The 27,451-nt window shown below is 40.6% G+C and overlaps 1 protein-coding gene across 3 annotated transcripts; it reads right to left on the minus strand.

Annotated features, from left to right (window-relative positions):
• Positions 1-3,964: 3,964 nt before the first annotated feature.
• LOC143114575 (erythroid membrane-associated protein-like) lies at positions 3,965-26,340 on the minus strand. Of its 3 annotated transcripts, none has more exons than XM_076276245.1 (6): positions 22,439-24,144; positions 21,735-22,019; positions 21,380-21,403; positions 21,084-21,195; positions 9,869-10,013; positions 3,965-5,837 (listed from the first exon to the last, which is right to left on the minus strand). In XM_076276245.1, the coding sequence occupies exons 1-5, from the start codon at positions 22,527-22,529 to the stop codon at positions 9,959-9,961; spliced, it is 567 nt and encodes a 188-aa protein (XP_076132360.1). In that variant the 5' UTR covers positions 22,530-24,144; the 3' UTR covers positions 3,965-5,837; positions 9,869-9,958. The 3 variants fall into 3 exon arrangements, with proteins under 3 accessions (XP_076132360.1, XP_076132359.1, XP_076132358.1); XM_076276244.1 differs by lacking the exons at positions 3,965-5,837; positions 9,869-10,013 and adding exons at positions 25,512-25,535; positions 26,213-26,340 and having other exon boundaries at positions 20,413-21,195; positions 22,439-22,643; XM_076276243.1 differs by lacking the exons at positions 3,965-5,837; positions 9,869-10,013 and having other exon boundaries at positions 20,413-21,195; positions 22,439-24,133.
• Between the last annotated feature and the right edge of the window lie 1,111 nt (positions 26,341-27,451).

The following is a 27,451-nucleotide window of genomic DNA, read 5'->3' on the forward strand; positions in this document are numbered from 1 at the left end:
CACACACACACATTCTCTCTCTCTCTTCTGTTGGGGCCATTTGCATCTGCATTCATCAGAGGCACTCGGAGTTACACAGCCCTGACAACCACAACCACCTCACCTTACACACACACACTCTATCTCTCTCAAACACACACACTATCTCTCCTCATACACACCCATGCATGCACACCACATATACACAGACTGTGTCTCTAACAAAAAAACTTTTGTCCTGATACATGACGTGCCGTTTTTTCTGCACACATACACAGATCAGAAAAATCTAATATCTGAGGCCCTTAAAGGCAACTTAATCGTCTACATCTAAGCATTGGCCAGGGCAGGACATCAGTAGATCTGTGTGTGTGTGTGTGTGTGTGTGGAGACACATCTCTCTCAATCAGTACTAAAGGTAAAAGTAAAAGAGTTCATAAAACTTTTCAGTGTTGGTTGAGAACACATAGCTTGTTTTGAGACGATACCACAGTGCCATCCTGTGGTGGAAGATGTCACTGCACTCACAGGTGCTCTGGATGTATGTGTGAACAGCGGTGCTGTGGATTTATTGATGTAGCTGACCAGCCATGCAATTAAGGTTATTACGAGTACTGACAAAGAAAGAACAGGGAGACTACAAGCATGAATCATTAAACGCAAAATGACCACCACACCGTTTGATATTACAGGGGGATAAAGACAGAGAGAGAGAAAGGAGGGGAATAAAGAGAGAGAGAGAGAGAAAAGGATCAAGACAGAGAGGGACAGAGAAAGGAGGGGGATAAAGACAGAGAGAGAGGGAGAGGAGTATCAAGACAGAGGGAAAGGGAAGAAAGAGAAAGAGAGTGTGTGTGAATCAAGTCAATGTTTTTCATGTATTGCACAGAGCTATTTGCCATTTTCCACTTGAAAAGCAATACTTTTGTCAATCACCTCTGCCTGGATTTGGAGTAGATGAAGTAAACAGCAAGTGACCTTGGCTTGATGGAAGAAAGATGACATTTCAATGTCTCTCTCTCTCACTCACATGTCATTTTTTGCTGACACGTGTGCGTCTACACTGTTCAAATTGAAAAACTGATCTTGAAGCAAAGCACAGATGATGCTGTACATTGCAGGCCTTGAGAAGGTATGTTTTTGGACACACTGGATCCCTCTAGAGGAGATGGTGACTACAAGTGCCCCACTAACCTCAACTCCCCTCAGAGAAACTGTAAAATCAGCATCATCTCTGAGGCATGAACACAGTGCTTTTGTAGTCATTAAATACAAATTGCTTTCGCTTTGGCGCTTTCATCTCCACAGGACTCTGCAGTCACAGAAATCGATTGAACTTGACAATTTCTCACTGCTTTTATGAAAACATGTATCCCTTCATAAATGCCGCAAAAATATTGCTGGAAATTAAATGTATTTTAATATGCTATATTTCTATTATGCATTATCTATACGTTGTATATTGTCTGGAAATAATTACCTGACATTGAGGTTAGAGATAATTTCCTTATAGTCAACATTAAATTTGGTTCTGATTTAACATAAACAAAAGTTTCAAACTCAAACTCATTATCTGAACATGGACTGATCGTTACGGCTAATTTCCATCTCTCCCTTTGCTTTTCCAAGGTTTTCAGCTTGTTTAATTAAGGTTTAATTAAAGTTGGGTGACAGGTTTCGGCAAAATGCACCAGTGGCTGGAAGACAGATAGAGTGATGAGTTCATGTGTAACCTACTGAGACTGCACCTCCCTGTGTGTGTGTGTGTGTGTGTGTGTGTGTGTGTGTGTGTGTGTGTGTGTTTGTGTGTGTGTGTGTGTGTTTGTGTGTGTGTGTGTGTGTGTGTGTGTGAATGTGTGCGTGTTGGAGAAGCTTATTATCCTGAGACCATCAAGAGGTAGTGGGTTACAGCTGCAGACTGCAATAGTCTGATAGTTTGGCTTCAGCTGAAAGGGCATTACAGACCGTCTGAAGAGACTGCATGAAAGAATGCAAGATCTGTTATCATAGACTCCAGAATGACAAACTGAAACATGACATGCCATGTTTAGTATACACGCTGTGCATCCCTCTCTTCTCTGCAGGGTGACATTTGTAGTCATCACCAATTTCATCACTACCAGTGTACTATAATTGCTCCGAGCCTGGTTGGTGTCTTCATATGCTTTGTAATGAGCTCCCATGGGACCCCTCCACATTTTACAGCGTTGCATTGCTCGCTGTAATTCACCGCCGTGGCCCAAGAAAATAAAGACAGAGCCTGCCATCTGTGGCAATTAGAGTGGGTTCTCAACATAATGCAATATTTTGCAAAAAAATCTAACCACCAATCATTGCAACCGCTTAAAGGGAAACTTAATGGAGTCCACTTAATGGCCGAAAGTGTATTGAAAAAAATACAATAATAAAGGATTATTTGTGTGCAGTAAAAACAACTAACAATATGAAGTGGCATTCATGGTCATGCCAAGGGGTTAATAAACCAGACCACAAAGGCATTAAAATAAGCCTAGGCTACAGATTTTTTTCTGCGGTGTCGAGTTCCATGGAGTGCCTCCTATAACACACAGTCCCGATGAGCTAAGTCAGTGCCTGTGGCAAATCTGAGTAGCAGAACACTACAGAGCAGATGATGATTTACACTTTGTTTGCTTTTAGGGGGAACAACAAACACATTTAATCACATTTCACATATGTACCATGTACCATGGTCCAGTGGCCTAATTGGACGTTAAGTAATTAACCACCGCCTTACCAGAAGCCACCTTTATCATTCGGAGGCTTGTATTAGTCACAGGGGCTATTCTTGGAGTGCCTAATTGCCACAACACCACCATGCGGAGTCAAACAATAGGACATTAATTAATATCCATCAGTGGCCAGAGATGCCCTCGGCACATCCGTAAACAAACCGCGTCCAAAGCTCTCTGTACTGAGACAGCGAATGGGAGATTATTAATGTGCCCGCACTGGCTCAAAACTTGTGTATTAGCGCGGAGTGCGATGGATCACACAAGACAAGCCTCTGAGTTATTTGAGAGAGCGATCGCGTCTGTTTATCAACGTCAAAAGGCCGTCTTCTCCAAAAAAATATTTAACAAGTGCACGCAGACAGCCCTGTCATCTGACGGAGCAGATACATTGAAATGACTCACCTCTATTCAAACGCCTGGCCAAAAAGCCTGCTTTCGATTTCGGGGCTGTGCTAATGCAATCTCGCCTCCTGACTTATAATTCCTCTGCAGAAAATGTGATTCTCCGTTGTAATGAAAGGTCATAGCACAGCACTTTCAACCATAAGCTTTTCTTCAAAAAGCTGGCGTTAAGCCTAGACTATTCAAATGCATAACCTGAAAAGAATTCCATAAGTGAAATATTTTGCTCGAAATAAGCCTTGACTCTTGAGTTGGAGCATTGATAAAAAAACAGGTTTTGGGGACCTTTTCATATGTAGATGTTTCGTGGAACAAGGCTAATCATGTGTTTCTGTCAAAAAGGAAAGTTGCCACTTTTCTGACTTTATAAGTTTTGCTGGGTTTTCAACCGCTGCTGTTTGGTCATGGCATGATATCTTTCAAAATCATGGTACTGTATAGGCGTACTTTTCTGAATCCAGACTGAATGAACATGTAATCTAGGAAACAAGGTTTCAGCTGTCTGAGAATGGAGGTCGAACTTATCTTTTTCCACCTTTTCCATTTAAATCCCTTTTAAAGTGTGTCACTTATCAAGGGTCGTTTTTACTGTATTATTCAAGAGATAATTTGCTGAATTATCTTGGTCATAGGAGTGGTTAACACAGGTCACATGCACATTTCACGAGATGCAAGTAATTGTAGGATAGGAGCACTTCCAGTTGACTATGGTGCCATTTTTTAAATCAGAATTAATCTGATCAGATTGGTATTCCAAAATTATGTTGTTGAAGCATCCCAAAATTGTACCCAAAACATGTTATTAAAAATGCTTGAATAGGAGCACTTCCTGGACTCAAAAATAGTTTATTCGAGGTGCTGCTCGGATAAGACAAGTTTCGACTTCAAAACCAAAGAAAAGGCACTCTTTTATAACCAATTAAAAAGCCTTTGTTGTGAGGGCTTCGCTATTTTAAACCCTTAACAACTGATGTGTTTTAGCATCAAGCTGAAGGAGTCAAAACTGTGTCCTGTATAAAAATAAACATCCTGGTAAGCTGACATGATCTGAGGACAGATGCGACACCTCTTTGAAGCGAGAGGGGTGGCACCTAATTAAGCTTGTGAGTCAGTGCCGACAAGCGACCGTAATGAATGTGAGAAATTGTGTGAGTCTGACCCATCTGATGCCTTCATTAAGCTGAGTAATTTATCTCCAAAAACCCAGACACACACACCGACAGCCATCTCTCATGGGACGTTCCCTGCCCGTGCTTTTAGCAGGGAGCCACAGTGACTCTGAGACATTACGGCCGTGTGAAGGGTGGCACTCTCTCTTAGGGCTTTATGAGCTTCAAGTGTTGTAGCCAAAAACAACACCATAACCAACTAGAAAATATATGGGTATGAATATAACTTCTGTTCTCTGACGGAGAGCACAAGAGGTTAACCAATGGGAAGTCATCTTCAGATGATGTCATCATTCTGAACCAACAACTCAATCTGATCTTCAACAATCCTTTTTAGGAATTTTTCCACAGTCCCATGCCTATGTAAGTGCACGTTGCAAGAAAGTCATCCTCACTAATCCTTCTGAAGCGATCCTTTGGACCAGGTATGAAAGGGTTATTATCTCTTCTTCTCCTTCAAAGAACAGTTATATTAATACTGAGGTTGAGCTGTGCAGACAGCTCAGGAGCTTCAGCTCACTGGCTGGGGATGCACTCATATAGTGCACAATTGAGGGTGCGTTAACAGAGGTGTACAGTATTCGCACGATACCGGTCCGAGTGCATGGAGCCTGCAGAGCTGGTCGAGAATACAAGTATGTATGTAACACAAGCAGAGTACTGACGAGAGTTAGTACTGAGTTGTGGCAGAGCTGCGTAGTCAGCTCACCGACGGCAGTCTGCTGGCTAAAACAACTCTCGACGGTGCACAGCAGGGGTGCCTGTGGTTGTGGACTGACCACGTATCACAAGTAGCTTAACGCAGTGTAGTGGTGTCTCAAAGGGCTCAAGACTTTGTTCAGTTCTGTGAGTATAACAATGTAATAAACGATGTGTATTTTACTATGAATGTACAACATTGCCACTTTGCAGGGATTAGAAACAGTTCAAAGAATGAAAATGAACATTTTTGGATGAACGTAACCGAAAATGGGAATAACACTACTTTCAATTTTAGATAACCAGTTAATAACGGTATTTATCGTTCCAATTAACCTTTCTTTGAATATTATTCAAAAGTCCATGGGCTTGGAAAGTCACCTGCCCACACAGTGTTCCCCAGACCCCTCATAGGATGAATTTAGTCTGATTTTATGAATTCCTGTCAACTCTGTATAATAGGTTAGGTCTATTATGAGTTGATAAAAAAGATTTTCATATCCAACACTATCTCACTGCCTTTTCCAAGCATCCTAAATTACTGAAACGAACCGAAATGAAAATCATTCCGTTTTCAGTCCCTGCCACTTCATTATATTAGATTTGTCCTCCTCTTTAATGTGGGTGGGTGAATACTTTGTGTCTTTCCAAGTCAATGTTGTTGATGTGTACACTTCAGTCTCATATTCCTGCTTGAGTCCAGGTTGTTCCCCCACAGTCCGGATTCTGAAATACTCTTGTATGAAACTGTCGTATTCCTCCTCTTCCTCCTTTACAGTGGTAGACATGGCCAGTTTTGCTGGTTCAGTAACTTCTGTCATTTCAGACTTTATTTCTGCAAAAGAAACAAGTCAAATTATCATTAAATCTGAGGATAATATGGTGAACTGTGTATGCTGTTGAATGAATGACTCAATTTAAACAGTAGGCTATACATTCAGATCGTCCCAATGCCTACTGATGAAACTGTGATTTCAGTAATCTGATGCCACTCTTGGGGGGTTAATATATTGCTTCTTCTGTATGATCCATTAGATTCCTCAAGCCTAACAATTAGTGTCGGACAGATGAACACAAAGTTGGTCAATTTTTGCTTTGCGCACTTCCTGCCTGCCCTGTGCAAATGAAATATGTTACGATTTGTGTTTTAACCCAAGCATAAATAATTCAAAGCGTTTTTAGAAAGCCAATACATTGTTTTATTAGTGCAAATTATCTAGCATAGAAAAAGTTTGAAAGTCATATATTCTCATATCATTAAAACACATCACATGAAAATTGAGAAAACAAACAATACAAATCAAACACTCATTTACAATACACAATACATTTATAAATAGTAACAACTACTGTACTAGTAATAGTAGTATAATAGTAGCTGTAGTAACAACTACATATATGAATTTAAAGTCATGGCCTATTAGGTCAATCAATCAATCTTTTTTTTGAGGGTGAAAGTGTGTGTGTGAGGGCAAGATTGATATGGGCTCCTTACAGTATATGGGCAAAGATGGCAGCTTTGGGTACTTTTTGTAGGTCACCGTCTGAAAGCCTATTTGGTCTAGCTTGTTTTCGGGCTAATAATAAAGAATCTGATCTAATCTCATCTGCATGTTCTATATGTAATGTATGATGAAAAAGAGCAAATTAACCCTTAGAACCCTAAGCTGTTTTTAGGGCATTTTCACTACCTTTATTCATAAGGATTTATTCTGGTCATTGTAAGTGCCACACACATATATTATATATTGTTTTTTTCAGGAGAGTTTAGGCTATTCAGATCTGCCATAATTTCATGTATTAATACTAGCATTGATTTTATTTTGTAAAATATAAAAAGTGTACTATAAAAATTCTTATATTTCAACATGTATCTCACCACTGCAAGCTCACAGCTCTACATGCATTTCATGTGTGTGTAGGGCAGACTGTCCTGAATCGGGCAATATAATTGCCATGTTGGAGGGATACTCTGGGGCTGAGCAATTTACAGAAATATTTGCTGTGTGATTTACGGAAATAAATGCCATTTTTTGCGCTCCATATCTGTGACACGAACTGATCTGACCTGACTTGACCCGAGGTTGCGTGTTAGCCTGCGTGCCTGTGTGTATGCAGTCATAATAATTCTCAACTCTTTACTGCATTGCCATGAACAAAGTAAAGGCAAAAAAGGTGTTTATTTGTTGAACAAATTGGGATGCAATGTGAGCCTTGAATTGGATGCCATGCAGGAATTTGCTAGGATCTCAAAACCGGAATATGATCATGCTTTGCCATAGAGAAACACATGAAAGAATTGGATTATAAACATGCTTTGCCACAAGAACAGACAAAAACGTGGGGTAAGTCCAGCTATATGAAGTTATTATTTTGCTGTCACTTCGTCTGTTTTATAACCCAGAAGGATGTACTTGGTATCAAATGATAGCTCTGAGTCTCCTCTTTCATCTGACATGCGTGGCATATCTATGCGATCACGGGTCCGCGAGTAATTCAAACTAGAGTAATGAGTGTGCAGCGTTGGTTTGTGTACATGACGTTATTATTTTGCAGTCACTTCGTCTGATTTTATAAGCCAGAAGGATCGATAAACATGGTACCAATGGATAGCCCTGTGCCCCCTCTTTCATCTGATATGCTTGCCATATCGATGTGATCACGGGTTCGCGAGTAATTCAAACTAGAGTAATGTGTGTGCAGGTGAATGCAGAGAAGTATAGCCTGTAAATATGATGCAATTTTATTTAATTTCATGATTTTTTTTAATTTTCATACCAGATCGTACAGACAAGTGTGTAGTCTCGTTGGAAAGCCCCACTTCTGCTCTGTCGTGCAATAAAGGTTTCATCTCGCTGCGATGAACCATTCCGGAGCAATGTAACAGAGAAGAAAGGGTGTGTTTTTTGACGCACTTTGCGTCAATCGGGTTCTAAGGGTTAAACACGTATCACTAAGCAGCTCAAAATATTTAGCCTAGGTCAAACTTTCAGACTCGTTGCAAATGGCTGCATTTGGCCTTGGAAAGGTCTGCGCTCCCTGACAACCTTTTAGTTCAGAAAACTTTCACAGATCCTGTTTAACCAGCGACACATGGAAAATATAATGTTAACTGACATCTGAAAATATAATGTTAATTGAAAACTAACAACAATAACTTTCCAAGACAACATTAGACTATTAGGGCTAGGTAAATTCACAATAGCACCCAGTGCAGATTTTTTAGTTTTGCAAAGGAATTCAAAATGGCCAGCTGGGGAAACGTAATTTGCAAGTAACACTTGTTAAGCTCACTGTTGCTGTTAAGCAAGGCTTTCATTTAACCCACCAAGGGCAGAAGAAAAGTAACAGCGAGCAACACTTGGATGTTTTACCTCAAGTCTATAGGCAGAGATACACTTTAGTGTAGCATGGGGTTTGTGTTTACAAGTCTATAGGCAGAGATACACTTTAGTGTAGCATGGGGCTTGTGTTTACAAGTCTATAGGCAGAGATACACTTTTGTGTAACATAGGGCTTGTTTTTATCAGTCTGCATTTTCTTCAGATATATCACTGCAGCATGTTACGCGGAATGAAAGAGAGCGAGAGAGATGAAGTATAAGTATAAGTATAAGTATATATACTCTTTTGATCCCGTGAGGGAAATTTGGTCTCTGCATTTAACCCAATCTGTGAATTAGTGAAACACACTCAGCACACAGTGAACACACAGTGAGGTGAAGCACACACTAATACCAGCGCAGTGAGCTGCCTGCAACAACACTCGGCACTCGGGGAGCAGTGACTGAGTGAGTGAACAGAGCCGTGCCTACTGGTCGGGGTTCGAACCGGCAACCCTCCGGTTACAAGTCCGAAGCGCTAACCAGTAGGCCACGGCTGCCCCAAAGAGATAGGTAGGCCAGCAAAAATAGCACAAAGAGAAGCCAATCATGCTCTTTGCCGGTCATTCTCTCACTACATCTTGTCTAATACACACATTTCAGGGAGCCTTCCAGAGAAGTTGGGTGTTGGCTCGTTTGTGTACTTCTAAGTAAAAGTGAAAATGCGCGGTCGCTGCGCAAAAACGCGTACAGATTGGCAGGTCTGAGAATAGTTCAATAGTACACTGTAGCTACCCATGTTATACAGGTCCTCCTGATTGTCGCTTGTAATATGCTAAACCGCACAGCTAAAGCCATCCTTATACCAGAAGACTTTGACTAGATTTGGGAAAGATTCTTGAAAGATTGTAGCATTTTGAGTAAAGTTTGAATGGGGGGGCATTAGTTAAAAGACTCCAATCTTTCTCTGTTAGTCTGTTACACAGCAGTAAGCCATTACTTGCTACACTCATGGCAACTTCAAAACTCCAAACTTCACTGAACTTCTCACATCAGCCTTGTTTTCGACCATGTGACATAGACGACAGCATCATCCAGTAGGGTCAGGAGTTTATAGCCTACTTTTTCCTCTAAAATGAAACTGTGTAGATTCTTTGGTTTAGGCAGAATTTCAGTGGCTTGTGTACAGGACGTCTGCGCAAAATACTCAACAGAAATTGAATTGAAATCTATGGAGACCATAAATCTAAGAAAAGGGTTCCCTTGTGCAAAAGGAGGTCTGTGTCATGGGGCATATGCAAGAAGGAGTTAGTTACAGGAAGAAACGCGGGACTTGTGTGGGCTACTGCGAAGGGCTCGAATCCTCAAAATAAAAATGGAAATAACGTGCAACATCATACATTCAGTGGTCACAACACCTGTGCAATCTAACACAGCTCAGTACAAAATGTCTGCTTTCTACCGTTATAAAGTTGAACATTTGTAATCTGTAAAAGTTTGTAAATGTTAATGTGGCAGGTACTGCTAAATATAAGTTACACTACCTGATGAACGTTGTAGACATCGTTGAGACCCATGATGAAGCACTAATGGTTGAGGACGCAGTGTAGAGAAGTCCTCTGTGTCTTCAAACTCTACAGTGCTAGGTGCATCTGTCCCTTCATTACTGGCTGTACCCTTTCCCAAAATCTGAAAACACACCAAAATCACATGAAGATAGAATACAACTGCATTAGCTTAGTTGTGCAAAGTTACCAACTGGATCAGCAATATGCTACATTGGGGCTACAGCTATTGATTAATATAAAGCAGAGCAATAGAAACCAAGCAGCTACGGCATAATGTAAATAAAACCTCTTTTCAAAGTCAAAGTCAAAGTCTGCTTTATTGTCAATTTCTTCACATGTCAAGACATACAAAGAGATCAAAATTGCGTTTCCTACTATCCCACGGTGGAGACAAGACATATTTTACCAATTAGGTCCACAGACAAACATAACATTCAAGTAAACAATATAAAAAGTAAAAATAAGAAGGCACAATGAAGAAATAAGAGCAGCAAAATTTGGTTGAAATTGTGCAATTGTGCATACAGTAGACAGTCAATATAATAGTGCAAAAGTCAGGCCAATAAATGGCTGAGGTAGTTTTGCTTGACCTAAGTATGCAAGTGGCATAGTGGTGCAAGTTATGTAAGAGCAGCAGAAGTGTGTTCAGAAGTGTTCAGGACAACAGGACAACAACAACAAGTTGCAAAGTGTGCAAGTGTACAAGTGGAGTAGTGCAAGTGAAGTAGTGCAAGGCAGCCATTGTGGGTTCAACAGTCCAGGATGTTATGTAGCTGAGGGTGGAGGGGGGAGAGGGGGGAGAGAGTTCAGCATCCTAACAGCCTGGTGTATGAAGCTGTTGGTGAGTCTGGTGGTGCGGGAGCACAGGCTTCTGTACCTCTTCCCAGAGGGCAGTAGATCAAACAAATTGTGAGCGGGGTGACTTGCATCACTCACAATTGTGGTCGCCTTGCGGGTGAGGTGGGAGATGTAAATGTCCTTCAGGGAGGGGAGTGAAGCACCAATAATCCTTCCAGCTGTGTTCACTATGCGCTGCAGGGCTTTCCTCATAGACTATTATACAGTCTATGGCTTTCCTGTTGTATTCAGTGCAGCTTCCGCCCCACACAGCGATACAGCTGGAGAGGATGCTCTCAATGGTGCCTCGGTAGAATGTGGTCATGATGGCTGGTGGAGCACTTGCTCGCCTGAGTTTCCGCAGGAAGTACAGGCGGCGCTGAGCTTTCTTCGCCAGTGATGCAGTGTTGGTGGTCCAGGAGAGGTCTTCACTGATGTGCACCCCCAAGAATTTGGTGCTGCTCACTCTCTCCACCACAGCACCATCGATGGTCAGTGGCAGGTGTTGGGTGTGACCTCTCCGGAAGTCAACAACAATCTCCTTGGTCTTGCTGACGTTCAGCAGGAGGTTGTTGTCCCTGCACCACGTGGTCAGAAGGTCGATCTCCAACCTGTATTGAGTCTCGTCGCCCTTGGTGATGAGACCCACCAGAGTTGTGTCGTCAGCAAATTTCACTATGTGGTTGTTGCTGTAGGTTGCAGTGCAGTCATGCGTCAGCAGGGTGAAGAGCAGCGGACTGAGCACGCAGCCCCCGTGCTCAGTATGATGCTGCTTGAGATATTGTTGCCAACACGTACTACTTGAGGCCTCTGACAGAGGAAGTCCAGTAGCCAGTTGCAGAGGTAGGTACTGAGTCCCAGTTTGTCAAGTTTGCAGATGAGTTGTTGTGGTATTATGGTGTTGAATGCAGAACTGAAGTCTGTAAACAGCAATCTCACATAAGCATTACTAGCCATAAATGTTTTCAATGAGATTATTTGATTAGCACAGTAAAACAAGTCACCTCTGACATGGGTAAGGGTCATTGACTAATAAGGCTTTTAAAACACTTTTCTTTTTTTCAAAGTGTTTTTTTTTTGTAAGTATACCTGAGAGTGTCTACAGTGCTTAAAGAGTAACTCTCGCCAAAATGCAACTTAGGGTCTTTTTGTGAATGTACCCGAGTCAAACTTTAGTTTAAAAAGCATAATTAGGACGGAAGCGTCACTTTTAAGATTGACCGTATTGTCGTTTTCGGGTCAAATGGCCTTTTGAATGGGAGTGCTAGGGGCACTACTATGATCGCATCAAAATCACTATTAACACATTATTATGTTTTAGTTGACCTTGGTATTAAAAGTAACTTATGAATACTTTATTGTGTAGCCTATTTATTCACATTTTAATACTTTATTAAAAACACAATACTTTTGTGAAATACTTGTGTGGATAAATACACATTAAAAAAGCATATTGCAACACATTTTTCAACCATTTGTTTACTTTAATCTACTATGTCTTGGTTTTAATTAGTAGGCTATTTTACCTGGATGCACCACCTGACGATGTACAATATCATTGACCTGTAAGTAATCTCTCATACGCCTTCTGTTCAACTTTAGTTTGGTTACACAAAGATACCGAGTGGATCAGCAATATAATGTTGCATAGAGCTACAGCAATTATTATTTTTTATGAAACAGAAGTAAAACCAAAGTAGCTCTGACATAACCAATTAAACCTCTATAGTGGCAGCATCACGTTGTAGAATATACACTTTTTGATAAACCACAGTAAGAAGCTCCTAGGTATGATGCTAATTTGCCTTCTTTGTGCTGATGTGAGAAGGCAGACAGTCATGAAAAACAGTGCGCTAAAGCAGTCTCTGTCTCTCATTATACATTATTATATTGACGGATTGATGCACAAGAACTGACCATTTTTAATCCAAACTGAATTGTTTCTGCTGTAACATTAATTTAACCCTGCTCTATAACAGCTAGCATGTATGTTACTAGCTGGTGGGTTTCACAAGATCGTTTCATGAATGTACATGCTCAGATCACTTCTCATCTCTGAAATCCTTTCACTTAAACATTTCGTAATAAATTAAAGGTAACTAAGGAGACTTACTCTGTGAAGCTCGCGTTTTCGGCGCACACAATTTCTGCTAGGGCTAGCTCCTCCAATCCCACCCGCACCAGATTCAGGCGGAAACTCTGATGGTGGTGGACTTGAATCCATTGAGTGCACCGAGGGAACAGCATCATGTATCAGCCTCACCCGGTTCTGACTTCGATATCCCATCCGAAACTCCATCATATCTCCAGGCTGATAATTCTCCGGTGTGAAATGAGTGGCACATATAACAGTGTTTTTTGTGACAGATGAGGCGGTGAAGTCCCTCTCTTTTCTTGTACAAAACGCACTCAAGCACTGTACGTCTAGTAGCAAACCATAGGAATTTCTATTGGCTAACACCGTGGATGTTATCCAATCACAGCGCTCTATTTTGTTAGAGAGTCTTAAGTCGGGCTTAACAGGATAACGACAGTCCTGCAACGGTGAACAACAAGGAAGGTGGCTATGGCGAACGAAGAGCGGTTGTTTGAATCGGCGTTAGCGTCAACTTTGGAGGAGTTGGACTTGAGCTTTTCTTTGAAAGTTGAGCAACACAATGCACTTAAGTCATTCCTTTCGAAGAAGGATGTATTTGCCGTTTTGCCGACCGGATACGGATATGGTCGTAGCACTGGCCTATTGCATGCCTAGGCAGTTTGAAAGACAATTCTCTGCCCGCCCCTTGGATTAAGCGAGGTGAATGGCTCGATTCCAGACTATACATTTCAATGATATAGGATGGCCCCCCAGGCTACCTACAAATTGTATCTGTGCAAATTTTGTAAACGGAAGTAGGCTAACGTTAATGTAGGCTACCCATTCAGACCAGATAATTTCTAAACGGAGCTGCCCAACCTGTAAAACACCGAAAGGACAAGGGTATTTGTTTGTTTCACTTTTGATGGGAAACTCACACTGTAGTTGTGGAAACTACAATAAAATGTGATGTTTTTTGATTATAAGCAAGTGAACAAATGAATGTAGCCGTCGACTCCCATTCATTTGGGACTCGCTCATGACCACCCCTAGGGGAATTATGGGTGAACTGCAACCACTTTCGAAAGAACGGGAGTGAACAGGCTCTCCGTAAACAGGCTCTGTTCAGACTGATTCAAACGAGGTTCACTAATGAACATTTCTTGACGAAGCTGGCCTCTTAGCGATATATTTGATATATCTTAGCGATACATTTGAGTTAAATGTCCAGTTACAAGGCAAAGACAAGCACCTCACCTAGCAAATAAGATTACTGCATTCACCAAAAAATCTTGAGTAGCCTATGGGACAGGCGCCTCGATCGCGACAGTATTATGCCTTTGAGATTTCTGAACGAAATCGCTGAAACGTCTGATTGGGAGGCACTTTCGTGATCCCATGTATTAAACAGTAGGCCTACATCACATACGTGCTTGCAGATTCAAACATGCGCTCTTCCTCCAAGAAGAGGCGACTCGGGGCTCTAACTAAGCTGCCTTGACACGAGTGCTTCCCTGTGAATAAGTGCGTCCATTGCGCATCGGGTGCTACCTGGGCCCAGGCTACAGATAAAAAAATAAATAAATAAAAAACTCCTGTTTTTCACGTCAGTTCGTGCCCCACCTGGCATGTCTCCACGACCCAGTAGTGGGTCGCGACCCACAGTTTGAGAAACGCTGGACTAGGCCTATTCTGAATATTTTTGTATAGGTTTTACAAAAAGCAATGTATGCTTATTTGTATATAAACTATAACAAATATAATTGCAGTTGCACCTCAAAAATGAGGAATAGCGTGGAAAAGTTTTCTTCAGAATGTGAAACTTTCATATATTTAGACGAGGCTACACAAAGTTAAATATGTCAGTTTGTTGTTTTATTCTTGATTACGGATCACAGCTCATGGAAATAAAAAAATATCATAAACACATATTAGAATAAACTGTTTATAACACAGAGATGTTGGTTTCCTGAGCCTTTAATCTCTCAGTCTGGTTCAGCATACACAACCTAAGAAGTCATTTATGCAAAAAAACATCCCCAACCAAGTGTATAAATTAACTATTTCAGATTAGTCAGATTAATTACTTTTCAGAAGGTTGACATTTCTGTATTATAAACTCTTAACATGCGAGACTGCTGATTTGAGTTGACAGGGGTTCCCAAACTTTTCCACGACAAGGCCCCCCAAAAGGCCCGTCGCTAGAAGGCAAGCAAACCAAGCAATTGCGTGGGGCCCCGAGTTGGCCAGGGGCCCCAAGACAACGACTGGTTAAGAATAAAATGCAACGACAAACTGTGAGCGCCCCTTTGATAGTCAATGCAGTAAAGTGCAATGACACTGTTACCGGCAATACCGGGATCCCCCTCAAGGGGGTCCCTCTCAGTAGTCACTGACAGCAGCCAGCCAGCCAGGTTCGTGATCTCTGCTGCCGCGAAAATATAAAACCTCGGCAGTCATAATGAAGCGGAGTTATGCGTCCGGAAGCCAGAAAAGAAAGAAGAGAAAGGAAGAGGATGACAAGAAAAAACAAGATAGTGGTAAGTGACAAATTACACTGGATAAAATAGCTCTACTTGTCTTGTACAAATGGTGTAATGTCGCAGCAGGAAGGCTAGCCTAGCAAAAAATGTTTATGTTAACTACCTGCCTGACGGCCCATGCTGCTTGTAACAAACTAGAACAGTTAGCACAACTTTTTTTTTTTTTGAACGGACGGAATATGGTTACATACTGTAATATGTTTATTAATGGGATAAGGAAGACGCAGATCTGTTCCAGAATCACTGTATCGTATTTAATGACATAACATTGCTATAGCTTTGTAATAGGTTTTGATTAAAGTGGCATAGCTTCTCTGCTATACTAACTATTCGACCGTGATAATCTATTTACCAAATGGGGGTTACGAAAACCACACAATAAATTCCGTGCATCAAAGCAGACTGGAACATTCATGCGTCTGTCTAATTCTCAAACAGCAGAATGCTTAAATGCTATGTTAAGCTACAAGTAGACCTAGGTCAATGTATAACATTAGCTTTGGATGTTTTTACAGTAAGCATTGGTAGTTGTGAAAGCAGCTGCATCCCTTCTAAATATTAAAAAATATGGAAATGCTAACATATATTTTCTTTCTCCCTTAAGGTGCTTTGCTTAAATTTCTCAGCCCTCAGGCTCTTCCTAAGGATACCTCCACTGATGAAGGTAGAGTGAATTTCTCTCACTGAGCTGAGCTGTTAATGACATTTTCCATTATGCTAGTGAAATGGTCAAAAGTACTTCACAGGTAATTTCAGATTTTTTTTAAATTATTTTCCCAGGTACACCATCAACTTCATCCTCCATCCATGAGGAAGAAGCTGACATTGGATTTTACGGTACGGTGGTGTTTTTGCAAATGTTCAAAATGTTCAAAACTAATGCACAGTATATGCAACAGCAGTATTTGCACTGTCAACATTTTTTATTTATATAAAGTGTGGGTGAACTTAAACTGTATGGCTATGCTGTGCTTCCTGTAGGCTTTGCGTGCGGTGGGGGGGTCTCCATGTCCATTTTGCTTGGGGCCCCCAAATTCCTTGAAACGGCCCTGCCCCCAAATACCACTAGGTTCTGGCCAAGGACCCCCTTGATGTTTTATTAATTAAACCCATCGACAATACTACGGCAAATGTAAAAATACATTAAGCTAATCTAATAATTATTTTTGCCACAACCACATCGCGATGGAGCATACAGTGTGTAAAAACTGTATTTGGAGCTTTCTGCTATATGAGACCCATCACCATTCCCAGTCATTATCATGGGAAATATGTTCAGATATGCGTCACATTATTATAATGGCATTGTATAACAACCCTCATAGTATATTTTAAATGTTTCAAATGTATTTATTTCTTGCTTTTATTTTTCCCTTCCAACTTGCTGAGGCCCCCCTGGCACCCCCTCGCGCCCCCCCCCAGGGGGCCCCGGCCCCCACTTTGAAAACCACTGGTCTAGGAGACACTCACTGACACCCCCCACGAGGAGGGTAAGCCACAGAAGGTCATTGCAGAAAGGGCTGGCTGTTCTAAGAGTGCTGTTCATGGAATATTCATGAAAAGTTGACTGGAAGGGAAAAGTGGTAGGGAAAATGCACAAGCAGGATGACTGCAGACTTTAGGATTGTCAAGCAAAGTCGATGCAAGAAATTCACAAGGAGTGGACTGAGCCTGGAGTCGGTGCATCAAGACTACACACATGATATGTTCAGGAAATGGGCTATAAGTGTTGCATTTCTAGAGTTGCAATTGTTGCAGAGACAAGGTTAGAAGTGCGTATGGGCTAAGGAGAAATACCTTTGTTGCCCAGTGGTCCAAAGTCCTCTTTTCATATGAAAATAAATTGTGAATTTAATTTGGAAATTAAGGTTCAATAAAGATCCAAAGAGGCACAGAATCTAAGTTGCTTAAAGTCCAGTTTTCACAGTCAGTGATGATTTGGGGCCATCTGCTGATGTTAGTCCACTGTGTTTTATCAAGTCCAGGGTCAATGTAGCCACCCAGGGGCGCTGCTATAATTTGGGCCCTATGACAGACAATAATTCTGAGCCCCCGATAGTATATAGTATTATTTGGGGGGCTTAGTGCTGGGCCTTTAGAATCGTTATACACCCCCCGACCCCATGGCGCCCCTGCAGCCATCTGGAGATCTGAGAGCATTTCATGCTTCCATCTGCTGACAAGCTTTGTTTAAAGATCCTAATTGCCTTTTCTAGCAGAACTTGGCACCTGCCTATACAGTGCAAAAACGAACTGGTTTGCTGACCATGGTATTGCTTGATTGGCCAGCCAACTCACCTGACCCAAACAGGAATATGAGAGACACCAGACCCAACAATACAGACAAACTTCAGGCCGCTATAAACCTGAGCTTCCACACCTAAGCAGTACAGATACAGTTGTAAGCCCCGTCTTTTGTCCAACTCTTTTACATTTCTAAAGAATGCCTTTTGCATTCAATTTACATGTGTGGATACCTGTGTTCGATCAGTAGTCTTAGCTGGCCATGGCCAAAGATTCCCAACATCATGCATAAAGTGGCCATTTGCTCTTTGTTCTGGCCCCTCTGCTGAGAGGTTAACTCAGTCCTGGGCCTACTTGATGTCTTATGGTGAGATGCTCCACAACCCTCATTATCATACAGTATTGGTCTATAAATGTATGTTGTGAATAATAGACTTGTTTGGTCTTGAAATAATACTTGTAATGTGGGCAACAGTCTGATCATGGTTTCATTACAATTTAATGTATCTGTGCATAGTTGTAGCCTAAGAACTACATTATAGTTCTAGAGGTGATGATATCCACCTGGGCCACACCCATTCCCCTCAGGTAACAAAGGCTCTGATGAGTGGGGGTTGGCCCAAGGGGATGATAAAACAAGAGTTCTCCTCTCTTTTCTCTTTGGTCTTGCCCTGGGGTTCTGACCTCTCAGACGCTCTGTCTCCCTCTCTCTCTGCCCCTCTCTCTCTCCTTCCCCCTCTCTCTCCCTTTCTCTCTTTCCCTCTCTCTGTCTCTCTCTCTATTTCTGGGTTTGTACTGTTTTATCTGGTGTATCTGTTATCTCTAACTTATTAACTTGTTAAGTTTACCTCTGTGAGTTGGTTAAGTTTCCTTTGTTACTTTACTTTACTTTGTTACAGTAGACTATGTCAGTTTACTTTTACATTCAACTGAAGTGAGATTGATATTGACTAAGACATTTACCCTTTAAAACTTAGTGCTTAAATAAATTGTTAACCTGCTCACCAATCGTATACCTCTAACTCTCGTAGTATGCCATGCAGGGGCGGAGTGGGGGACTAAAATCCACCGGGAAAATTCTGACCACACCGGCCCACCCCCTGGCTTTCCTATCCTATTCCTGATCCTATTATCAAGTTGTCTGCTCCCGCCCATTCTGTCCAGCAGGAGGTGCCATTGCTCAGAATGTTGTGTCCACTAGGGCTCTTATTACTGTAAATACTGAATGCGCACTTTCTCTTCGTATGATGGGGCAGCTCTTTGTGTGCTGTGGAGCTGCATGCCCAACATACTGTATCAAAGCAGAGATTGTGCCATTGAATAGTGGAGGCGATTTGTCTGGCATGAGGCATCTGGAGGCATTAGGAGCTGAAAAATAATGGTATGGAATATTGTCCCTCTGGTTTGTCCATATTTATTTTGAACAAGCCTGTCCCCTGGTGGAAGCAAGACTGCAAGTGCACACAGCGTCAGCAGCTGTAGCTGATTAGAACAGAGCCAGAACTCCAAACTAATGCTATATTTTAAATAATATACAACACAATGCTGCAACCCTGCTATTTACTGTACAGCTTGTGCATTCTGTTTAACTGCATTTAGCTGGCACTCTTATCTAGAGTGACCTAAAGGGACAGTCTCCCTATAGAGCAACTTAGAGTTCAGTGCCTTCCTGAGGGGCACAATGGTGGCGAGTGGGAATCAAACAAAAAAAAAACTTTCCCCACATAAACAAACTTTATTTGTACCTGTTTCAAAGTCAAATCAGTCTAAAAGCACTAGCACACATTTTTATATCCAAGAGGAGGACAGTCAAAATACTATCATTTGTGTCATTTCAAAAAGTGTGTTACTTTATGTTTCAGTACAGCAACCTGAATACAGTGTACAATAAGCGATCCATTGTTTTACCATACCCATCTGTTTTTGGATGAGTGTTAGATGTGTCATTTTAGCATTATATTATCTAAAAGTAAATTAATAATTTATATTTAGAATGTACAGTATGAAAATACTATGGCAGAAATGCTGCAGTAAAATATTTACAGTATTTTGTACTTTACAGTATGCAAACAATTTAGCTGGCCTTTGGTTCCATAAGTCTCAAAATACAATACACATATTCAGTAAAAAGCACAGAATGGACAAAAAATATGCATAGTCCTATTTCATCAGTGGCAACAGCTCTTCCTCACCTTTGGGCATGTCTCCTTTCCTCCTAACATTCCTTCTCCCTTTCCCTTGTCCTGTAACTACTCTTGACCTTTCCCTGGTGCTGCAACTACTCTTACCTTTCCCTGGTCCTGTAACTACTCTTGACCTTTCCCTGGTGCTCTTCCTCTACCTTGCGTACAGTGTAGCTATTCCAACCCTTTGTCCAGACATAATGTTGTCCTCTCTCTGTTCCTCAGTGTTCTTCTCCACATTGAACAAAATCAATCTCAAATAGTCTCTTTTACAATATGTCCATGTAATTACAGTAAAATAATGTTTACACATAATTGGCTAGGTCTCTGGTTGGTCTATTTATATTTTTTGTCTCTGTTTAGTTACTTTTACACCGCTCAATTTTTTTAATGACCTGTTTGTTCATCATTATAGATTTTGAACAAATGCTATTGCAGAGGATACTTTATAATTTATGTAAGGTTTTGAATTATGTTTTTATTCTGGCATACTGTGTGTAAGCATTTGACCACAAATAGTCATAATTTGGGTGTTGGGTAAAGAAATTGATAGAATTATAGCAACTTGCTCATGGACTGTAAATTGTGCAAAAGTAACATAGATGTTGTTAATGGCATGGTCCACAACAGATGTACTTAGAGTTTTGAAAATGTGACCAGAGATTGGACACAAGCATGTTAGCAATTGTAAAAAATGATACTGACAACAAAGGACAAATACTATTTGCTGGACAGTCACCTTAACCTTTACAATTAACAACATATTAATTGTGTTATAAGTCATATACATAGATGCAATGCTACATTATACAAAATACCGTTAATCTCACCAGAATCACAAATGTTTATATAATCTTGGCAAATGGTGTGGATATTATTAGAAGTCTTCATAGCAAGACACCGGGGTAGTGATGATCAGAGGAGATTTTGCTTGTGCGCAGAAGAACGGATATATTGTGTCGTTAAAATGAACATGGTTGAAAGAGTAGAGCAGGTCCCAGACCCACATTCCTGCATTGTAAAAGGAGACCTCCCCTGCCTCATAATCCACAAACACTCCCACTCTCTCAACACGACTTAATGGGTTAAAAGTGACACGGTTGTCAGCTAAAGCCAAAAACTCTTTCTGAGCATTTTGGCGTATGGTCCAGTGACCGATCTGCGGTCGAGGTATGATACTTCCCTTCCTGTTACTGGACTCTCTTGTGACCCCTAAATACCATGATGTCACCCCTTTGACCAGAACCTCAAAGTAAAATCTGCCAGTGGAGAATCCCTGTTTACCTAAAACAATAGGGACATCGAACCTTTTGGAACTAGATGGGCGCCTCAGTTGACTGTCTCCCAACCACACTCGCTTCCCATCTGCAGATAAGATCAGAAGGGGACCTGCAGTATCTGGGTCCAGTGATATGTCCACTGTAGGAAGGGAAGACATATAAAGCACTGAGCTTAAGTAAAATGACCTTTCTGACTTGTATTCTGCTGACATGTACTGCTCTCATAACTGGTCAATATTATGATCAGTTCTGTATGTGTACAGGCACTAAGCTCTGCAATTTCAGGCTAAATGTGTGTTGTGTTGTTGTTAGTGAAAACATACCTGCATTCTCTTTTACTTTCATCTCTGTGTGACACAAAAAGAAGAAAAAAACTATGATCAGGTCTTTATGTCTTACACCGAAAAACATGATCTTGATTCAATGAAAAGGAAAGACCCGAATGAAAATAAAGCTAGACTGAAAAAGTAATGTTCAGAAATGGAGCTAATCAAATCTGAGGTTAACACACAAAATCATAGTGTTATTTTTTCTTAAAATAGTATTTATTACTATGAAATTACTCGCCCCTAAAAGGCCATGAAAAAAGAAGAAGCACACTCAGCTAATAGAAGTAAACTTACTACCCAATCATGTATGCACTGGTTTTCAGCTATTCAATGAGTTTCAGTTCCTCACCCAATTTACAAAGCCGCAATAGCAGATGATCATTCACTCTATCTGTTATGTTGTATGTCAGCTGTAGCTGGGAATGCAGTAGCTTCAGCTCGTTATGCTGGTCATTTAGCAGGTCCCTTTCTTTGGTCAGGTTGGTCTGTAGCTCCTCTGTCTCCGTCTTCAGCCCGCTGTACCCCAACTCACACTGGTTTCTCTCCGCAGTGCTCTTGGCATACAGTCCAATCATGGAAGACAGAAGCGCCACACACAGTAGTCCTGCAAGCAGCACAGCCAACTTGGGCCAGCCTGAGGAAGAGAAAGTGCACTGTTACTGTTTCAATATAAATACTCATGAAACCAACGATGAATCTTACACTCAAAATATAATAAATAAACAAAAGAAGCTGAGTAATCCACCTCAGGATTATTTCTTAACATCCAAACAAACTACTGCACATGCTTCTATTTACAGGGCTAAGAGCATGCAGTTTGTTTAGGCATTTAACAAAATCCTGAGTGGATCACACTAATTTTTTACCTTCTGAGTGCAATCTTCATCATTGGTTTCATTAATTACTTTCTGTTTCTACGCACCACCACTAGGATGATAGCCAATCTAAAATGTGCAGATTAATTCTTGCATAAATATTCACATAAACATATATATATAGAGAGAGATTCTCAAGGAAGAACATGGAATAAAAAAAGGAGATATTTATATTTACTCTTGTGCTCCCAGGCTTTTCTGGCCCTGTAATTGTGGAAGAAATAGCCATTTCTGTTCATCTCCTCATCATCGCTCATTGACGGATCCATTTGTGAATGTCTGACCAGTCTGCAGTGAGGTCAGATCTGTTGTCTTTATGCACCACAGTGTTAGCAGTATTGGCCATACAAATCATGTACCAAAGCTTTAAAAGCAGTTTGAAGCTGTGAAAGAGGAAGGGGGTCTTGATTTGATCATGTGATCTACACTGCAAGACACATGGAAGTTGATGCCTTTTAGTATTTCTGTTTCTAAGAATATGTGTGTGTGTGTGTGTGTGTGCGTGTGCGCGCATGTATACAGTAGGTCTTTGTGCTTAACATTATGAGGGTTTTGGGGGAGTTGGTGCCTAATCATAATATGATTACACCAGAAAAGCAAGCAGTTTTACTCCAACAAATACCAACACAGTACACAATTAATTATGCTACTATTAAGTGCTATAATACTGAACTGAACTCACTGTTAGCAGTGTAACATGGTGGGGAAATTTGCTTGTCAACTGTGCTAAGATGGGAATTTTGCCCAAAGAAATAGAAATAGGTCAGCGAGCTCAGGCATTGAGGGTCACCCAATCCCACGTGCTTGATCGTTCACACACACACACAAACGACAGAAAAGCTCATAACCAGTGGGACACTGGACACTGCAGACGGAAAAAGGGGATCCCACCACCAGAAAGAACACTACCCCGTGACACGAGTTAAGCTTGTTTTAAGATGGCAAAAGTTTGAACTAGCCAACTAGCTCCGCTGGTGGGAAAACGCATGGGACTCAGCGCTGTCCTATTGCGTGCAGAGGGAATTTAAAAAACAAGCGATTATCCTGCCCCTCGGACTGAACACTCTGAACGGTGAGTGCCCAGACCCTACATTTTAATGTGGGTCTGGCTCGTCAGGCTAGGACTTGCACTCAGCGGCACATTCAAATCACTTCCTACCTGACTTATATAAAATGACCCCGCATTGTGATTGGCTAATGACTATCAGGGAGAAAAACTGAATCAACTCAACTGCAGCATACCATTCTGCTACGGGTCAGGAGAAGAGGGATCCCAACCACCCAAGATATCTTATTGGAGCATATAGTATAAGTATATATACTCTTTTGATCCCGTGAGGGATATTTGGTCTCTGCATTTATCCCAATCCGTGAATTAGTGAAACACACTCAGCACACAGTGAACACACAGTGAGGTGAAGCACACACTAATCCCGGCACAGTGAGCTGCCTGCAACAACAGCGGCGCTCGGGGAGCAGTGAGGGGTTAGGTGCCTTGCTCAAGGGCACTTCAGCCGTGCCTACTGGTCGGGGTTCAAACCAGCAACTCTCCGGTTACAATTCTGAAGCGCTAACCAGTAGGCCACGACTGCCCCATTGACAAATGAATTCAACACAATTAATGAAAGGTGATTATTAGGTGATTCTTTTCATTATCCCCAGTCTTGATTCGGACCGGCCAGTTGAGGTATTCAGGTGTTCATTCCTGGGGAAAAAAATGCCGATGGACTAGACCACTGGCATGAGAAGTTAGTGTTGCAATGTTGGGTGGGCCATTTCAAATGGTTTCTCTTCCTCCACTCTTCCTTAAATGTTCCTTCATTGGTGTGGTCTGACTAGTACTGAAACAAAAACTTGCTTACCACATAATTCTAGAACATTTTGAAACAATGACAGCGGATATGGCCATGAGGATAGCTATCGAAAAAAAAGTGCATATTACTTTTGTATTTTGGTATTTGATGGAGCAGTGGTTTTGATTGAAAGTGAAATTTCACACTCTAGGGATTTTTTGCAGTTCCTAGAAGCCAGTATTCCTCTTTCAGGGGTAGAATGTATCATTGAAATAATTGAATAATTGGATACTGGATACTGGATATTGGATAGTGGTGTGGGTCTGTGTATGATTTGTTTATTTGATAATAAATTGAGAATCCAAAATAAAAAAAATACTTGTTATTTCATTATTTGTTTATGAATGTGGTACAAACAAAAAAATAACGCTTTGTTTTTCCGACTTTTGATTTCATGGTCAGATCAAAAGGAGAACTTTTAAAAAATTGACTCAGGGCCAAAACTTTTGATATTTATTTTTTCCGATTGCTGTGACCCGGAAAATATTTATTGACTTTGCCAGGTGCTGCTTCTGTTTTGCAGTGTTAAATCAGACTACCAGTCCGATTATAATTTTACCATACACACAATTTAACCTAAAGACAATGGCTATATTTAAATGCCCACTCGGACAGAGCGACAGCATTTCTCTTTTTTTCCTCAGCCGACAGTAAACATGTACCACCGGTGGTACGCAAGCTGCCACTAGGGGGTACGCGAGATGAAAAGGGCAATGTCGGATATGTAATCCCCAGTAGTTCCCAGTTCTGCATTATAAAAGGAGACCAACCCTTCCCTGTAATTCTCAACCCCAACCCTTTGAAGCTTATTTAAATAAGAGTTGATGTATTTGTGATGCAATGTTTCCTTGATATAAATGTGAAATTGGACTTGGGCTGAGACAAGAGACAAACTGAGGCATCGACACACAACATACACAGCTTATTTGTAAAGCTTCTCATTTTCAGAGATTTTTAAACAATGTACATCAAAATCTGTAAACTACCGGATGTACAGGATGTAATACACTTAAAGGACAATGAAAATAAAAGTTCTAACCTGAACCAAAAATGCTTTGTTAAAAATAAGATATTATAATATGATATCATACCTAATGATTTTGATAATGATAGCATAACTTTTTGGTTATAACTTACTTATACATTAGAAATCTGCAGTGGCTCAGGTGCTAACCAGTTACTTAAATGAAAAGAGATAAATGAAAAGAGATCAATGTTACATTTTTAGATAGATATATAGATAGATAGATACTTTATTGATCCCCAAGGGGAAATTCAAGAATTTACTGCGTTTACTGACAGCAAAAATGCTGATAGGCCAAATTACTCTGTTTGAACTGTGTCAGATATCCAATCAGATAGAGAGAGTGTGTTGTGTTGTTGTTAGTGAAAACATACCTGCATTCTCTTTTACTTTCATCTCTGTGTGACACAAAAAGAAGAAAACTGATTATTTGGTCTTTGTGTCTTTCAATGAATGGCGTGATCTCGATTAATTGAAAAAGAAAGACCCAATTGAATGAAAAATATCATATTAGATGGCATTTAAAAAAGTAATCTATACAAACGGAGTTAATTAAATCTATGATTAACACACACACAAAAAAATAATAGTGTTAATTGTTATTCATATAGTGTTAATGATTTATTTATCACTATGACATTACTCGCTCTAAAAGACCATAATTCGCGTTATTCATCCGGAGGCCATCATAAGCCAGAAAGAGGATTCTGGGTACACTTGCTATCACACCTCTGTCCAGCAGATGGTGGTAATGCATTCTGTTTGCAAATTAACTACCCAATCATGTATGCACTGGGTTTTAGTTATTCAATGAGTTTCAGTTCCTCACCCAATTTAAATTCCTTGGCTTCTTTTGGTATTTTTAACCTTTTAAGTGTGAGCTTCATTGTTGATTTCATTAACTTTCTACTTGGAGCCTACACACCAGGATTATTGCCAATCTAAAAGACGCAGATTCATTCTTGTATAACTTAACATAAATATTAACACACATAGACACACACACACACACACACACACACACAGAGTGAGATTCTCAAAGAAGAACATGGAATAAAAAAGTAGATATATTTACTTTTGATATCCTAGGCTTGTCTGGCCCTGTAATTGTGGAAGAAATAGCTATTTCTGTTCATCTCCTCATTTTCGCTCATTGACTGATCCATTACATCTGACGAATCTGTAGTGAGGTCAGATCTGTTGTCTTTACGCACCACAGTGTTGCCCATACAAATCATGTACCAAAGCTTTAAAAGCATTTTGAAACTCTGAAAAAGGAAGAGGGTTTTGATTTGATCATGTGATTTATTCATTCAATTCAAGGATTAATGGAAATATGGTAGACACATTGAAGTCGACGACTTTCAACAAGCAGTTGAAAGTCGTAAAACAAGCAGTTTTACTCCAAAAATACCAACACAGTTCATAATTAATTATGCAACTATTAACTGCTGTATAAAAACATTCACTGTTCTGATTTCTAAAATGTTATGTATACATATGTAAATGAGCAACTAGGTATTTAGTTATGGTTATGAGATTTGGCTGAAGCTTTTGTCCAAAGCTACTTACAAACTAGATGTACCGCAGAGCGGTACAAAATATGACCGCCGCCCAGTCCAGCACATTTTTTTTCCACAAAAATAAGTCACGCTTGTCAAATTGTGTTCATTTCCTACTTTGTTACTTTTTTTTGTTTGTAATTGAGTGTGTGCAGAGGGTGTGGTTGTTTTTGTGTATATGTGTGCTTCTGTGTGTGTTTATTGAGTGTGTGTGCCTGCATGTACATGTGTGTGCCTGCACGTACATGTGTGTGCCTGCACATGCACGCACACACACACACACACATACACACACACATAAACATGAACACGTACACGCACACATGCACACAATTCAAGAATTTCTCAGAATTATGGGCAAGATGGTGGTGGGGTTGTATAAAATTTATTTTACATGTGAAATCTATGAACTAATCATGTTTTGGTACTTGTTGTCTAGCAGATACCAGTGAGAATTGAGTGTGCATAATGCAATTCAGTGAGACAGTTAGAATCATATATGCCTTTCACTTTTTGTTTTAACCAGCAGCCAGACCAGCAGATACCCTGACTTTACTGAATTACTGAAGCTAAGCAGGCTTAGTTAGTACTTGGATAAGAGAGCTCCTTGGAAGAGTAGCTTCATGCTGGAAGTGGTGATGGTGGCTGGCCAGCAGTGTTGCCACAGTTACCTTGAAAAAGTAATCTGATTACTGATTACTGATTATTCCTTTAAAAAGTAACTTAGTTACTTTACTGATTACTTGATTTTA

Source organism: Alosa pseudoharengus, unplaced genomic scaffold (genome assembly GCF_046254945.1).
Source record: "Alosa pseudoharengus isolate Yale_2024_CS ecotype anadromous, Long Island Sound unplaced genomic scaffold, YU_APseudo_1.1 YU_APseudo_1.1_scf_9, whole genome shotgun sequence".
Taxonomy (NCBI): domain Eukaryota; kingdom Metazoa; phylum Chordata; class Actinopteri; order Clupeiformes; family Clupeidae; genus Alosa; species Alosa pseudoharengus.